The sequence below is a fragment of the Otolemur garnettii genome, unplaced genomic scaffold, assembly GCF_000181295.1.
Source record: "Otolemur garnettii isolate 467f Iridium unplaced genomic scaffold, OtoGar3 scaffold00297, whole genome shotgun sequence".
NCBI lineage: Eukaryota > Metazoa > Chordata > Mammalia > Primates > Galagidae > Otolemur > Otolemur garnettii.
The window spans coordinates 614,121-630,200 of record NW_003852692.1 but is presented as its reverse complement, the minus strand read 5'-3'; the positions used below and the strand labels follow the sequence as shown (position 1 = coordinate 630,200).

General features: G+C 44.3%; 1 protein-coding gene across 2 annotated transcripts in view; it reads left to right on the top strand.

Annotated features, from left to right (window-relative positions):
• Positions 1-6: 6 nt before the first annotated feature.
• Positions 7-16,080, top strand: part of LRCH1 (leucine rich repeats and calponin homology domain containing 1) — a 201,422-nt gene continuing 185,348 nt past the window's right edge. For both annotated transcript variants that reach the window (XM_003803360.3, XM_023508955.1), the window contains exon 1: positions 7-403. In XM_003803360.3, the coding sequence (XP_003803408.1) occupies positions 94-403 (310 nt within the window). In that variant the 5' untranslated portion in view covers positions 7-93. The remainder of the gene's footprint in view (positions 404-16,080) is intronic.

Genomic DNA, 16,080 nt, shown 5'->3' with positions numbered 1-16,080 from the left:
GGGAGACAGCCCGAGCTGCGGTCTTCCCCTACCCCGGGAAAGCTGTGACCCCCCCGCAGCAGCGGCGGGGCGGGGTGGGGGACCCGGGAGAAGATGGCGACGCCGGGAAGCGAACCCCAACCTTTCGTCCCTGCCCTCTCGGTATCTACTCTGCACCCACATCATCATCCTCACCACCACCACCACCACCATCACCAGCACCACGGAGGAACCGGAGCCACCGGCGGGGCGGGAGGCGGCGGCGGCGGCAGCGGGGGCTTCAACCTGCCCTTGAACCGGGGTCTGGAGCGAGCGCTGGAGGAAGCGGCCAACTCCGGGGGGTTGAACCTTAGCGCCAGGAAATTGAAGGAATTTCCTCGGACCGCGGCCCCCGGGCACGATCTCTCGGACACGGTGCAGGCAGGTGAGAGAGGGCCGAGGGGTAGGGTAGTGGGTGTGGGTAGCTGTCTCAGTGCTGTCTGTCATGCCTTCCCGGACGCGGTGGCGAGAGAGCTGGCCTCGCTGGGGGGCCATCGATCCGTGTTCGTCAGAGGAAGGGACAGGCATGGACGCGGGAGAAGCGGGCGGTGCAGCGGGCACGTTGGCCCCAGCCTCGCCCGGCGGGTCAGGGCCAGGAAAGCGTGGGTTCGCCGGGCCGCTGCGCCCGGGAGAGCGCGGGTCTCTCGCTCCCCACCCTGTGGCGGCGGCGCGGGGGAAATGACTACGGGGCTGAGACTTGCGGGCGCGCAGTGGAAGTGGGAGGTTTCGGGCGTACGAGTCGGCTTCCTGGGCCCTGCGCCGGGGCTGAGAACCCGAGCCCCAACAGCCGCTTCTGCGCCTCCAACCAGTTCAAGTCTTTCTTGCATCCAGGCGTCGCCCCTCCTGGTGGGGAGGCCCAGACAAAGGTGGCACGCCCTCGGCCGAACCGGGGGCACCGGCGCGGTGCCTCGAGGCTGGCTCGGCCACAGCGCCGTACGATCGGGCGACTCGGGGCCGCCCGCGAGGTGCCGCGGCTTCCTCTTCCTGCGCCTGTGAGAGGAAGGAGCCGCAGGGATTGTAGTGACCCGAATCGGCTGTGGCTTTGGAAGCGATCGGCTCGCTACTTCCTAGCCTTTCGCAGACCGCCCACACAGTTTGGTTTCTGCTGCTGAGCCTACCTGCTTCTCAATAACCCGGCCTTTGCCCGGGCCCGGGAAGGGACGGCAAGGCATAGTAAAAGAAAAGTAATTAACACGAGCTGGTTTTCCTGTGTGAGTCTGGCAAGTTGTAACTCGCGCCAATGAGCAGCGTAACTTTTTCAAGTTATGTCATGTGTTGACATATTTCTGAAACGTCTGCCTTCTGTTTGGAGTGGGAGTTGCAGGAGTGGGATCTATAAACAGAAGGGAGCGTGGTGGAATGGGATTTAGGCCTTGGGGTCTGTACAGAACTGACTTCATTTCCAACCATCCTGTACAGTTTTAGCTCATTGGGGAAGGATTTGTATCCTAGCTAGCAGAGCAGTGGGTGGACTGCAGGGCAGTGGGTGGACCCTTTTGGGAACCACTGCCCAGACTTCTGGACTGTCATTGCCTCATGGGCTGAGTGTCAGGCCCCTGGACCCGGATGGCTTGACTCCCAGCACAAAATCTCCCAGTTTCCTCTTGTAGAGGAAGAAGGGGGTGGGCAAAGGAGCCAGTAGGCTTTTGGAGGATAGGTTTCCAATGCCCTTTTTTCCTTTAAAGCAATAAACATTTATTTAGAGTCCTAGTGAATATTTAGATAAGAGTTCTGAGTTCCCTGGAGGCAAAAGAGCTCTCTAGGGTCATTAAACTTTGTAATTTGGATTTGGGGACAGTCAGGAATGGGAAAGAAAGAGGGAATTTCCAGAGCTGAGCTGTCAACAGCTGGGGAGTCTCTTTTGATAGGACTCTAAGTTACATCTTCTCAAGTGGAAGTTATTCCAAGAATTGTTTGAATCATACTTAAAAAAAATCTGTTACTGTACTTCCTCATGGAGTGTACCAGGAGCTATGGAATGGTTAGGTATGACTGCAGAAAATAGAGCTGGCATGACCAGTGATAATATGTGTTTGTACAGTTCGGGTGTGTGTGCGTGTGTGTGTGGGGGGGCATCCACGTTCTTCTACTCAGTTATGCTGATGGTTCTTTCTAGAGTTCAGTCTGCTGTGTTGGCATTTTTTGAGAAGACCACTGCTTAAAAGCAGGGACCACATTGTTTAGCTGAAACCTTGCCCCTTGAAGTACATGCTTAAAAATGTCTCTATTCTCTCTCGGCTTGTTTATGGCTAACTTAAGTTGTGAGATTTGTAGGTTTTTAATTATGAGCTCTCTTGCACATGCTTAATGCTCAGAAAAATCTCATAGTTAAAACAAAGAGGCTTAATTCTCATCTAAAATGCAATATTAATTGGGGAAGAAGTAGAAGGGTATCAACCTGAGGTTGTAGACACTTAGACAACCCCACCAAGAGAGAAATATTTAGTGTAGCCAGTTATTTTACATGGCATTTGAATCCTCAAATGTATTAAAGATTTGGTAAATATCTTTGCCTCAGTCAGAAGCTGGGTATAAACCATAGGCATTCTTTTCTTTATTCTGAAGAAATATTGAGTTGAACACAGACTCTTACTTGGAAGAGCAAAAAGTAAGAGTTAAAATTACTCCAGTGTGCATAGTGTTGACATTTGCTACATATTAAGAGTTCAAGTAGAATTAAAAGTATGATTAGTAACATACATAATAAAGGTAGGGGTTTCTCCTGGACTCAATATTGAGTTTAAGAATCTCTCTTAAAATCAGAATGCAGTATGAAGATCCTTAAGACCTTAGATATAGAGTGTGCTTTCCCATAATTGTTTTAAGACAGGAGTGATAATAGCAAGCTTTTTCTCATTGTTAAGTTGCTTATATACAGGCCGTTTGGTTTATGTCTTCCAAAAAGCTGCCTATGTAGAACCGAAACAGCGTTGAAGACCAAGATGTAAGCAGTAGATATCTCAGTTTTCACTTGGTGCACACACTTTATTCATAGTAAAAACCTGGCAGGCTTTCACTTTTAGCCTATTAATTTACTTATACTTGAGTCCAAGTAAATTTTGTTGTCAGATTCTAGTTGTTCAATATGTGAGATGGAGAAAGAAAGACCTATCTGCATAGGTCTGTGATTAGTATTTGCTGGGCGTACTTCACTATGTGGCAAGTGCTTTATCTGTGTTATTTCACTGAGACTGCACTAGGAACCTCAAATCCTCATCAATGGATGGGGAGAATGAGATGGAGACAAATCAGGTAATACGTTTAAGGTTATACACTTACTGAGACAGTGAAGCAGGGATTTGAACCCTGACAGCCTCACTTTAGCATTCCCGTTCTTGACCATACTCCTACTCAGCAGAGGGAAGGGGTGCAGAGGTGCAGAATCTGGGAAGGTTTCTGGAGGTGCATTCATTCCACAGGTAGCAACTGAGCTCTACTGAGTGCTGGGCACTGATCTGGGCATTCAGAGCACAGCAGTGACCAGAAGACAATCTCTCTAGCCCTTCTTACGGCTTTTCATTCTAATTGGAGGGGAGATAAATTAAGCAATGGAATTTGCAGGATGAGTAGGAAGAGTTTCAGGCTAGATATCATATCTTCATTTTAGGAGTACACAAGCTGCTTTATATTGACTTGAGGTGGCTTGTAGCAAGACCACAGATGATGACTAGTAATAAATATAAACTGAAGCATCAAATTGGGCCTCATGAGTAGAAGTACACAAATACGTACATCAGTTAAACCAACTTCATTTTTAGTGCTGATTTAGTAAGTAGTATCATTTGGATGAAGAAGTTTAAAAGAGTATTGTGTGACTAAAATAAAGGACTGGAAAAAGAGAATAAAAAGAAAGTGTCTGTCTTAGGCTGAATGCAGAGGGTTCTAGAACAAAAAGCAAGCCTTTAGACTTAATATGCAGGACACTCTTTGAAAATTATTAAGAAAAGGGTGGAGTGTTTCATTGCCAATATCCTTCTGAGGGGGCTGGGTAAGCAGGAAAGACTGTGGAAAATTAAGAGCTTACCCAGGCAAGGATATAGAGGGTAGTATAAAAAATGCCCAGTTATGGGCTGGGTGCCTGTGGCTCAAGTGGCTAGGGTGCCAGCTGCATACACCTAAGGTGGCGGGTTCAAATCCAGCCCAGCCCGCCAAACAACAATGACAGCTGCAACCAAAAAAATAGCCAGGCATTGTGGCAAGCACCTGTGGTCCCAGCTACTTGGAAGGCTGAGGCAGGAGACTCACTTGAGCCTCAAGGAGTCGCTTGAGTTGGAGGTTGCTGTGAGCTTTGATGCCACAGCACTCCAGCCAGGGGGACAGTTTGAGGCTCTGTCTCAAAAAAAGACCAAAAACCAAAAAACAAAAACCCAGTTGTGTGTGAGAGTTCTGTAGGAGATATGCACAGTATAAGATAAGACAGAAATTCATGAGACACTAAGTAACAGTCCCACAAAGGCACTGGAGCCACAGAGTGGGTCAAGGTGAGTTGTCAAGTAGCAGTGATGGACATTGTGTGCAGAATTCAGAGGAGAAGGTCATTTTGGTGAAGCTGATTAGGAAAGAGTTTGATAGCAGAGATAGGATTTGGGTCAGGTTTTGTGTCATGGATATAGGATTTGGATAGAAGTGTCCCTGAACATTCTGTGTAGTTAGAAAGATGGTTCCCACATGTGGAATAATAAGAACATGAAAAGTCTAAGTGAATAAAGGAGAAGGGGAGGAGATTTAAACTTGTCCTTTGGATCATATCTTCCTACCCTACTTCCACCTATGGAGTGTGGGTAACAGAGCACGGGGCTCCTACCATCCTTTTATTGAGAGCTATGGATGAGGTTGAGGTCTGAGATTTGTCAGCCTCTGGGACTAGTGCTAGACTGTGTGAGCTAGCTCTCTCGAATGTCTGTACAGGCTCAAAGAATCTTCTCTGAGTTGGTGAGCAGGCTTATCTCCTGAAGGCTGACTTCCCCCACCCCACTTCCATCCTATAACAATAGAGTCCTTGGGATGTTAGCACTCTTTAGTCATTGGAGTTCACACAGACTTGATAAGGATATCTGTTCATTCTCAACAACATTTTCTGCTTCATGATGGTGGCCTCAAACTCTTGGACTCAATAGATCCTCCTGCCTCAGCCTTTTAAGTAGCTGAAACCATAACCCTGTTCCACTATGCCCTGCTAATTTGTCTATTCTTTGTAGAGCAGGGGGTTTTGCTGTGCTGCCCAGGCTGGTCTTGAAATCTTGGCCTCAAGTGTTCCTGCCTCGGCCTATTAAAGTGCTAGGATTATAGACATGAGCCACCTCGCCTATCTTATATTTGCTTTTGAATTTTTTTTTTTTTTTACTATTGAGTTAAATTTGTTTTATTTATTTGTTTATTTTAGAGACAAGGTCTCATTCTGTCAGATAGACTGGAGTGCAATGGTGGGATCACAGCTCACTGTAGCCTCAAACTCCTGGGCATAAGCAATCATCACATCTCAGCCTCCCCAGTTGTGGAGCTATAGGTATGCGTTACCACACCTTGCTAATTTTTTGAAAGTCTTTTGTAGAGACAGGTTCTCACTATGTTGCCCAAGCTGATCTCAGATTCCTGGGCTCAAGTGATTCTCCTGCTTCAGTCTCATGAAGTTCAGGATTATAGTCATGAGCTACCTGGACCAGGCAAAATTTGTTAGGTATTGGTGTACCAATCACTGATTGTGGTAGTCACTATCATGTAAATGTCTTTGTTGCATGCACAGTATTCTAAATACTCCTCCATTCATAAATTATAAGTCATATCCTTTTCTTTCCTATTGTTATTTTTTCTTTTGATCGATTTCTTCCTTGTTGAGGTATAGAGAATTTCTAATAATAAAGAAAAGATTTTAGAGCAACTAAGGTAATATATACAGTGGCTCCGAATCCTGTCCAGATGTGCTCTTCCACATACGTGTCTGTGGTATGGCAAAAATAGTCTCCACAAATGTATGTGCTATTCCCATTGCTTGCATTGTAGGCTGCTTTATTAAAAAGGCAAGAGCATACTAATCATGCTTCTAGAACAACAGCATACAATTATAGGCCAGGATATCTCTGGGAATTTTTGGTCTGTGTCAGTTTATAGAGCAATAGCTCCAGGGTTGACCTTCATCATTAAAATGATTCTCTTACTTGCCTGAGTGAGAATGAAGCCCCTGATTCCTAAAACTATGAAAAACCCAGCTGGGTGTCACCATGAGCACCTGTAACAGTGACTTCTGGAGGCTGAGGCCTCGGGATGCCCACAGCCTGAGTTAGAGGTTGCAGTGAGCTATGGTGCCATTGCAGTCTGCTCAGGGCATAGGGTGGGACTCTGTCACAACAACAACAACAACAGCAAAGAAATAATAAAAAAATAATTCTCTTAGTTTGTTAGTCACTGTAATATCTCACTTGATTTTTGTTGGTGCATGATATCAGGCCAAAACTTAGTATGTCCATCATTTAAAAATTTTTATTTATATTATTGACTGAGTTACTGCGGTGAACTGAAATTTTCCATCTCATAGTTTGATAATTCTTTGGTATAGAGTCAGGGGTGTCCAACCTGCTGCCCGCGGGCCATGTGCTGATTTTTGGAGGACTGTTTTGCTTACCTGTGAGTCTGATGTCTCAAAAAGTATGCATGGCCCTTTTGTTTTGATCATCAAATATTATGTTTGTGTATTTAATGTGTGGCCCAAGGCAACACTTACTGTTACAGTTTTCAGCAGAGACAAAAAAAGGTTGGACCTTTTTGTGAAATCAGTGTTGGTGTCAGTCAATTCTGAAGTCAATTTCCCTTTGCCGGTGCCCTCCTTCTGGTGTGTAAATAGACCTTTTCTACCTCAGTACTCAACTTCATCGTTGCTTGTTTAAACGTAAGTTGTTTCCCTCTTTTGTTAGGCTTTTGTATTTCCTCCCCCCTTTTCTTACAGGATGGTCATAAAGTTTGTGTACAATTTAAAATTGCACACAAAAGCAAAAAAAATAAAATTGCACACAAACTTAACAGCCACCCTGTATAAAGACTTTTTATATTTAAGCTGGGGAGTGTTTAATTCTTCTTAATGTCTCCTCATAATTATTTCCCTCCCAGGTGTTACAGTGAATGTGTCTTTCCAGACATTTGGTAATTTAAATGTTAGAAGTGCTATCAATGCCACTTAAAGTAGTTTGAGGTTTATCAATCAGTAACTTGTGCTTTTGTTTAAGCCTCACAAAATCCTGTTTGTGAAGCTACTTTCCGGATTTTGTTTAGCTTTTTAGAAAAGTTGAATTCTGTTTGAGACAAATAAGTAGCATCAGTGGAACCTGGCCTGGATTTAGGCACAAAAATTCCATCAATTGTGAACTTTCCAACATTGTGTCAGTTGCTGGAATTAAGGCAATTTTGTGTTAATTGCAGCAAATCTTTTAAGTTATACAATTATAATCTTTCATAAACGTTTTCAGAATATAAGACATAAAACTCAACTATATTTACATATCTGTCGCCTTTATTTATGCACAACTGCTGGGAAGCTTGCTACTATTTATTCTTTTGTAGCATGAAAGTTTTTTGCAACAGAATTTTGCTGTGAGATTTCAGATAGTAAGACAAGGAAAAAAACTCTGGATCCCAAGTAAGATTTAGTTTAGGAAAACTAGACCTACTAATATAGACTCAAGCTTGAAATAATGCCTGTGTTATTCTTCATTTTAATTTAAGAGTTCAGTGATATTGCTTCCATATTCTGTAGTAGGAAATAGTACATTTAGAAACCATCTGTTTCCATAAAGTAATTCAAAAATAGAGTGAGATTGTTTACATGAACAGAAGGTTTTTTTTTTTAGAGACAAGAGTCTCACTATGTTGCCCTTGGTAGAGTGCTGGGGCATCACAGCTCACAGCAACCTCCAGCTCTTGGGCATAGGTGATTCTCTTGTAGCTGGGACTACAGGCGCCCACCACAATGCCCAGCTATTTTTTGTTGTTGCAGTTTGGCCGGGGCCAGGTTCGAACCTGCCACCCTCAGTATATGGGGCCAGCACCGTACTTGCCACAGGAGCTGCCACATGAACAGAAAGTTGATGAACTGTAAGAATTTGGCTTCTCTTTCTTACCGCAGCAATGCAGTGGGAGGGAATGCCTTTATTATCAGATTTCTCTATATGTTCGCAGTTTTTTCCCAACTGCACCCTCCTTCATTGGCCATAAGGGAGGATATGGTCAGGGGAAAAAAAATCAGAGAAGAACCATATATTTGATTAGCATAACAGAAATAGTTCTTTCTTTTTGTTGTCGTTGCTTGTTAAGAAATGGCTTCTGTGTTAATATGATGTTCATGCCGAGGCAACTCAACTTACTGTACCTGAAACTCTTACAGAATATTTTTAAGTCATGGGGCCAGGTTATTTGCTTTTGAGATCTTCTAGATGTTTGCTTTTCTTTCTTCTGTTGTTTGCTCCCCCCCACCAGTCCCTCTGCTGGAGGGGGGCCTGACATGGGTGTGATATGAAGGGGGAGCCAGCCAGCCCACTGTTCTCAACCAAATGTGCAGAAAGAGGCCCCCATCTTAGTTTTTCTAATCTTCTGGCTTCTCATGTGGCCTTGCTCTTGACAGCCGACCCCTGCAGTGAAGTGTGCACAGTCTTGCTAAATGATGTGTTCCTCTATTACTGTTTGGTAATTTTGGTGTTTATGCCATGTGGCGTGAGCAGTAGCATCAGGGTGTCTGACCTGATTCCATCAGCTTAGCTCTCTGCAGGCAACAGTGGCAATTCAAAGATAGCCCCACCAGCCAGCTGCCTGACTGGCCCTTCTTCTTGATTTCCTTCATTTTGCTTTTCTGAGTCATTTACCTCTTATGTCTCCTCCTCCCGGCCCTTGGAAGAGTCTGCTGCTTCCCTCTCAGTAGTCCCCAGGCCATAGTCTCTCTACCAACCTCCTTGCAGATGGCAGCACGGAATCGCAGGTAGCCTTAAGGCACCCTTGCATTATTTCCTTGTAGCCGTTTTCTTTTGTTTTCTTGCCTTCCTTGCTGGTACTTCCCCAGGTTTAAGATTTCCCCTCCTTCGTTGGCCTGTGAGTTTTGGCTGGACAAGACTTTTCTTGATTTTTGTGTATGCTTTCCTGCCTTTTCCATGCTAGGCACACATCACGGACTGTCCCCCTTCTGGGTTCCTACTCTTGTTTTTCACAGTTTTGTCCATTGCCTTGTGTCTGCCCTGAAGCCATGCCCTGCTTGTGTGCCGTTTTGCTGGTCTGTCGTTGCTTACACGGTGTCTTTTTACTTCTCAGCATCACACATTGTATGCCATCCACAGACTGGGTGGCTTAAATGACAGAAATTAATTTTCTCACCGTTCTGGAGCTAGACGTTACGGTGTTGGCAAGTCTTTCTTCTACTAAGGCCTCTCTCCTGGCAGCTGGTGGTCCTCTTTCTGTGTCTTCCAATGGCCATTGCTGTGTGGGCATCCATGGTGTCTTTTGGTGAGTCCAAATTTCCTCTTCTGTTGATGGCAGCAGTCAGATTGGATTAGGGTCCATCATAGGACCTCATGTAACCCTAATTACCTTTTTAAAGGCCCTGCCATTAAATATAGTCACATTCTGAGTGACTTTTAGTTGCTACTGCTTCCAAGGGAATTGCCCGAGTCTCAGTTTAGCCCACAACACCCATTCACTCACCCCTGCTGTTCCTCCCCCAGCCTGGGTAAACCGACCTTGGACTTTGTATGAAGCTGGCCTTATAGCTGCCCTACTATTAGGCCAGGGATCTGGCCTGTTTCTTCACTCCCAGTCATCAAGATCTAGCCTGACCCTCGCTAGCTACCTCCTGGGCCCATGGTTAGAGTCTCAATAAATGTTATTGAGCACTTGAATGTGCTGCAGAAGGGGGACAGAGCCACATTTATGTTTAAAAATGTGTAACTCTGGCTTGTCTGGACCCTCCTCCTCCTCTCATAGTTTAGAATGCTTTTGGTGGTTGGTGGTTCCCTGGAGTCATTCTTTCTTTCATAGCAATGCTCGCAAGCATTTGGAGGTCACATAAGCAATGTTACCCCCAGAATAAAATGAGTTATAGTGAATTCTGAAGAAGATGGGCAGGTGTTTTATAACACCAAATCATGCTTGAAATTAACAAATAATGAAAAACCAATAAATATTTTTGAGCACCTATCATATGTAAGGAGCTATATATGATTAAAGAAATGAAAGCATAGTTTCTACCTATTCAAAGTGGGTGAGGAGGAAAGCAGTCTTATATATTTGAATACTACTTTATACAGACATGTAGTATTCTTTTTTTTTTTTTTTTTTGAGACAGAGCCTCAAGCTGTCCCCCTGGGTAGAGTGCCGTGGCATTACGGCTCACAGCAACCTCCAACTCCTGGGCTCAAGCGAGTCTCCTGCCTCCGCCTCCCAAGTAGCTGGGACCACAGGCGCCCGCCACAACGCCCGGCTATTTTTTGGTTGCAGCCGTCATTGTTGTTTTGGCGGGTCCGGGCTGGGGATTCGAACCCGCCACCTTAGGTGTACATGGCTGGCGCCTTAGCCGGTTGAGCTATAGGCGCCGAGCCGACATGTAGTATTCTTATTAACAGATGTCATTTTCAGATCAAGTCTTCTAGCTCTCAGCCAAGGGACCCTCTTACCTCTTTTTCCATCACTGTAGCTTAGTGGTTAAAAATTGGGTCTCTTGAATCCCAAAGACCAGGACCCCAGTCTTGGCTTTATCATGTATAAACTGATTCATTTTGGCCAGATAATTTAGACCCTGTGCATCAGTTTTCTTATCTGTAAAATGAGAATAAAAATAGTATTTAACTAATAGAGTTGCTGTGAGGATAATGACTGTAATAACAACATCTAATATTGTTAAGTACGTTGTGCCATGAATTGGCCAAGTGCTTTATATGCAAATATACTGCAGGTATTAAATATGTGGCATGTATATGTTACCTCATTTAATGCTTGCTAAGTGTTTTATTGTTAACCAGAGTAGGGACTCAACTCCTATCTATGCCTGTCTATTGTGGCCTGAAGAGGGAGTTTAGGAACCTAGAAACTGCCCGTTCCTGTCTCTCCTTTATTTAAAAGCCAAGGACACTGAGGCCCAGAGAGCTTACTTGCTTGGCCAAGGTCACACAGCATCATGGTGAGTGTGGGAGCCCAGGCAGAGTCTCACAGCCTCACATCAAAGGCTGTTTCTATGGAGCCAGGAGGCTACCCTGGGACGGAGGGAAGACTCAGAGTGGCCATGCAGTAGGCTCCCATGGAACAAAAACGCTGTGAAACATTGAACAACACGTGGCCCAAAGCTGGGGGAGAATATGATGTAAAACTAATGGTAGTTACAGATTAAACATGTTAGTTTAGGATTTTAGTGCATGCGGTTTGGGGTCACTTGGCTTCCAAGTACTAAATAGGCCTGCTGGGCAGTCCCTGATTCCCAAACTAGGGGCCCATAGAGGTTTTAGTTTAAGAACTTGGAATCCACGTTCCTGTAAAAACAAGGTAGAAACCAGAGGGTTTGGTTCTCCCGCCAACTCACAGCGACCCATTTAACCCTAGCAGACATGGGTCTCCGTGTTGATGGTGGTTTCTTGTTACTTCTTTGGAAAAACGCAACCTCACTTTCTACATGAAATCCTGAATCTGGAGAACATCGTGTCAGGCTGGGCGTGAGGCTTCTTCCCCTTAAAGATAATTCTTTCCTGTTGGGCCATTCTGACCAGGAGCAAAGGGTCCCCACCCCTCTCCCAGGCCCTTCATCAGTGGATCCAGGCTGGGTGTTTTTCTCTACTGGTCATAAGTCAGGGGTCTACCGGGGACTTGGGGAATCTGCGAGGCCCAGGGGCAGCAGTCCTAGGAGCTGCCCACCCAAGGGACATGGGCCGAGATTTAAACACTTCTCCACTTAATTTTTATATTTCTTACACATTATCTCCCCGACTTACTAACTTTAGAATTGGAGGCAAGTTCCTGAACCTCTCTGAACCTCAGGTTTGTAATTTATTAGAAACAAAAATGCTCTGGGTCGTTGTGGTGATTCATGAGGTGGTGTATAGCACCAGAGCAGTGTTTGGGTCTGGCACAGAGTGAGCAACTGAAACCTGTCACTTTCTGTCCCTGATTCTCTTGGGGGCTATGTGGCGTAGTTTTCTTGAATCAAATAATTAACTGGAGATTGTCGGCGTATCATCAACATAAGGCATAGGCTGTGGCAGGTCTTCATCCCAGCTCCACCAGGACATGGCTAGTACTTCACTTCCCTGTGGCTCAGTTTCCTCATCAGACAATGGGGGATAATCACAGGATAATTGTGGGGAGGAAACGAATAAATACATCTGTCAAGTGCTTAGGTCAGTGCCTCGCACTGATTTTGCCATTATCATTATTAGATTCTGTATGCTTAGAAAGAGATTCATCTTATAAGGCGTAGACAGACCAAATTCCTAGAAATACTGTGACATTAGTAAAGTTAACATTAATATCCAGAAAGCTTGGGCATATGTGCTTTCGGTATGTGTAAGCGTTACTTGTATTCTTTTGACAGTCTTGGCAGGATGGTAGCGTAGGCAGTGTTCATTATTCCACGGTGCACGTGAGGAAACTGAGGCAGGATGGTGAAGTGATTTTCCTCGGGTTATGCTGCCGGTCAGTAGTGGAGTTGGGACCGCATCTTCTGAGTTTTTATGCTGTTACCGTTCATTCCTCAATCTGACAGTGCTCTCAGGTCTGGTTTGATTTCTACCAGGACAAAGAAATCTGAATGGGGAGTGTGACAAGGAGGAAAGAGCCCAGATTCTCACAGTGGAGAACCAGGGGGTGTATTCACGTGAAAGGTGCTGAGCCCGCCTCTCATTTTAACCATGAGATTGGAAGGGCGAGGAGGCAGGAGGTGGGGTCTCAGAGGAGGGTCTGGGGTACATCTCTTCACCCTCTGCCAGAGTCCTGCCATTGATTTAAAAGCCCTTCTAGATTTAAAAAAAGTTAACCACCTCTCATACTCTTGGCAAAAACCCATTTGTGGATCCTTTTATGTTCTTGGCAACCACTCAGAAACTGTGTATCCAACACTTCTATAAGAAGTGAGAAAATGTCTACCTTGAGGCAGAGCTTCAGAAGTAAATCTACAGATTCAAACGTGTGGCTTGATTTCTCACTGTTTCACTGGCTGCCAGCGTTTGTTTTGAACTTTTTATAACAGAAGTTATTTCACGGAGAACCCCGAGATAGGTTCACCATCATCCCGGGGATACTGATGGGGGAACTGGAGGCCAGGTGGAATTGTGTCACGGCCAGGTCCTTCAGAACCTTTCCCGTTTAGTCCTCAGAACGACTTTGGGAGGTCGATGGATCCTCTGTTATTGAGAAGGGAATTTATCAGTTAGGTGATCTGGGTACATTTGGAGAGCCAGTAAAGTTGGAGCCAAATTTAAACTTGAACTCTTATTGAAGAAACGCAGGAACCTCTCTGCTTTTATGGCACTGAGTATTTAGAGCTGGAGGAAAACCAGAGATAGAGATATTGCGGATGAGAATTAAGCCCAGGGCATTTTGGCAGATGATCCTTGCGATGGCATAGAGATTTTGGAATCTGTCCCTGAATAAGGACCCAGACTCCCACCAATGTGATTCCCCCCGCATATCTGAAAGTGAGCACAGAGGACCAGGCGTATGGGTAGTCCTAATCCTCACCTGCTTATAATGGCCAGACATTAGTTCCATTCTCAGGGTTGTGTTTTAAAGCAAGTAGCAATTAATAATTTTAAAAATCTTCAAGGTAGGTATCTGTTACTAAAAAATGTAGGTAAAGGGCAGCGCCTGTGGCTCAAAGGACTGGGGCACCAGCCCCATATACCGGTGATGGGTTCAAACCCGGCCCCAGCCAAAAAAAAAAGTAGGTAAACATCAGAGTTTTTAGTTTTGGTTAGACTTTATAGTGCATAATCTAATTGAGCAAGCTATTGACATTTTACTAGGTTTTATTTCCTCCAGTGAGAAATGAATGAATAGCCATTGAGTTAGAGACTAAGTTTATTTTCTAGACCATTTATTTCCTTTGGGATACAAATGCATACATTCTGAAAAGCTGTTTAGGTAATAGGGATCATTGGTTGGATTTCTAAAAATATGTTTATTTTGTAATAAAAGATGCTTCGATATATTAGTTGCATTTACAGTCGTGTAGATGAAATAGGGCAGCACAAGATTATGGATCAAATCCCAGAAATTTTTGCATATATGCGACTTGAATCTGACTTAAAGGAATCAGTGCAATTGAAGGCAAATAGATCTCTCTTTGTGTGGTTCTCCTGAGGAGGTGCAGATGATAATCTCTGCATGCAATTTAAGGCAATTATGTGTTTTTTCCTTGTCTTTAGAAAACCTGGGTAAATCCAAATTAATTTTACTTGTAGCAGTCATCCCAGTGTTACAGGCTTATAATAAACTCTTAGCTATGGTTTTGTTCAGATATTTACCATTAATACCTTCTTGTAGCAGTGCAGTATTAGGCTATCACTAGCACCTTTTAAATACTGTGTGAGTGCAAATATGCCTAAATCTGACTTATTTTACACAATTCAGTTGCTAGTCATGAAGACTTGCTTTCACCCCCTCCTTCCCCTCCACAGACAATGTCTTTGGCACCAGCATGTTAATGAGACTTAGTGTCTGAATGTGAAATTTGCACAGTGGGAGTTCTGAGATAATGTGCCCTGATAGAGCTGCTAATGTCTGCCTCTGAGGAGGGTGAGTGACAAAGACAGTATCACCCAGCTGAGTGCTCTCATAAGCTGGTAACCTGGGTCTTTCTCAAGTGGTTTTGTAGTTTGTGTGTGTGTGTGTGTGTGTGTGTGTGTGCACGCGCGCGCGCTGTCTCATTTCTGTCTCAGACTCCTTCTCTCCTTGGGCAGTCTGTGATTTCGTGACACCATATGGTACATGGCATTGGATGAGCCATGTCACCCTTGGACGTAAGACTTAAACTTTGGGGGCATATCTGCAACATTCTTTCATTTTTGGAGAGAACATAGTAGGTCTCTGTGGACATCAAAAGAGAAGCTCTTAGAGGATGCTCCTGAGTAGTTTGATCTATTTGCTGGGGACAGTCTGGGTTTATACCTCCCTCCTTGGCCTACTTATTAGTAACACCCCCTTCTAACATATCCTGATTTGGGCGATAAGTCGTATGGTCACAGCACACACATAGCATGTGGTAGATGGTAAACACTGTCTTTTAAGACTACATGGAAATGGGAACAAGTGAAGTGACTTGCCCATGTCCATTTAGTGTCAGATTGTGTTTGAAATTGTTCCAGTTTCTCCTGGTTATCTGTGTGAGTTGTCCATATTGTTGTGTGAGGAATTACAACGCTTGGCTGGTTTCTCTTTCTCACTTTCATGCCAAGGAACCCTCTCCATAAAGTCTTTGGCATTTCTCATGCATATCAGCTGGCCAAATACAGCATTCATTTTAAAATTATGAAATGTTGCATACATAGAAAGGAGTCTGTCCACTGTGCAGACATAATTTAAATAATGATAGTCCAATAGACATAGCGACAGAATGCAGATAGAAAGCTGGGAGTGGAGGTGGAGAGATGATTGCCTGGGAGCGAGAAGGAGGGTAGAAGTGTTCTGTGTCTTAATTATAATGTGCACTTACGTAAAATGGGTGCATTTTGTTGTAAATAAATCATACCTTTATGAAGCAAATGAAAAATACACCTGTGTACCCACTTGTCCGACTTAACAAGTAGTACGTTTCCAATACCTTTTTAGCTTTCTGCCTGCTGCTGGTCTCTGATTGACAAGCTGTTTTCAAACACAGAATAACTGGGGTTTTATGGCTGAATCATTGCCTACTAAGAAGACGGATACTGCTGTTTTAGTGGGCAGGTTCTTTGATTTTCATTTTTTCTTATTTTGAAATAGCTTGCTAACCCACTTTATGTATTCTCCCTTGTAAACTATTCTAATTCTGTTTTTAACAAGTGGCATTTTATTTTACTGATAGAAAGAGCTCATGCTAAACCGTGTTTTCTTTTTTTTTGTTTTTTTTTT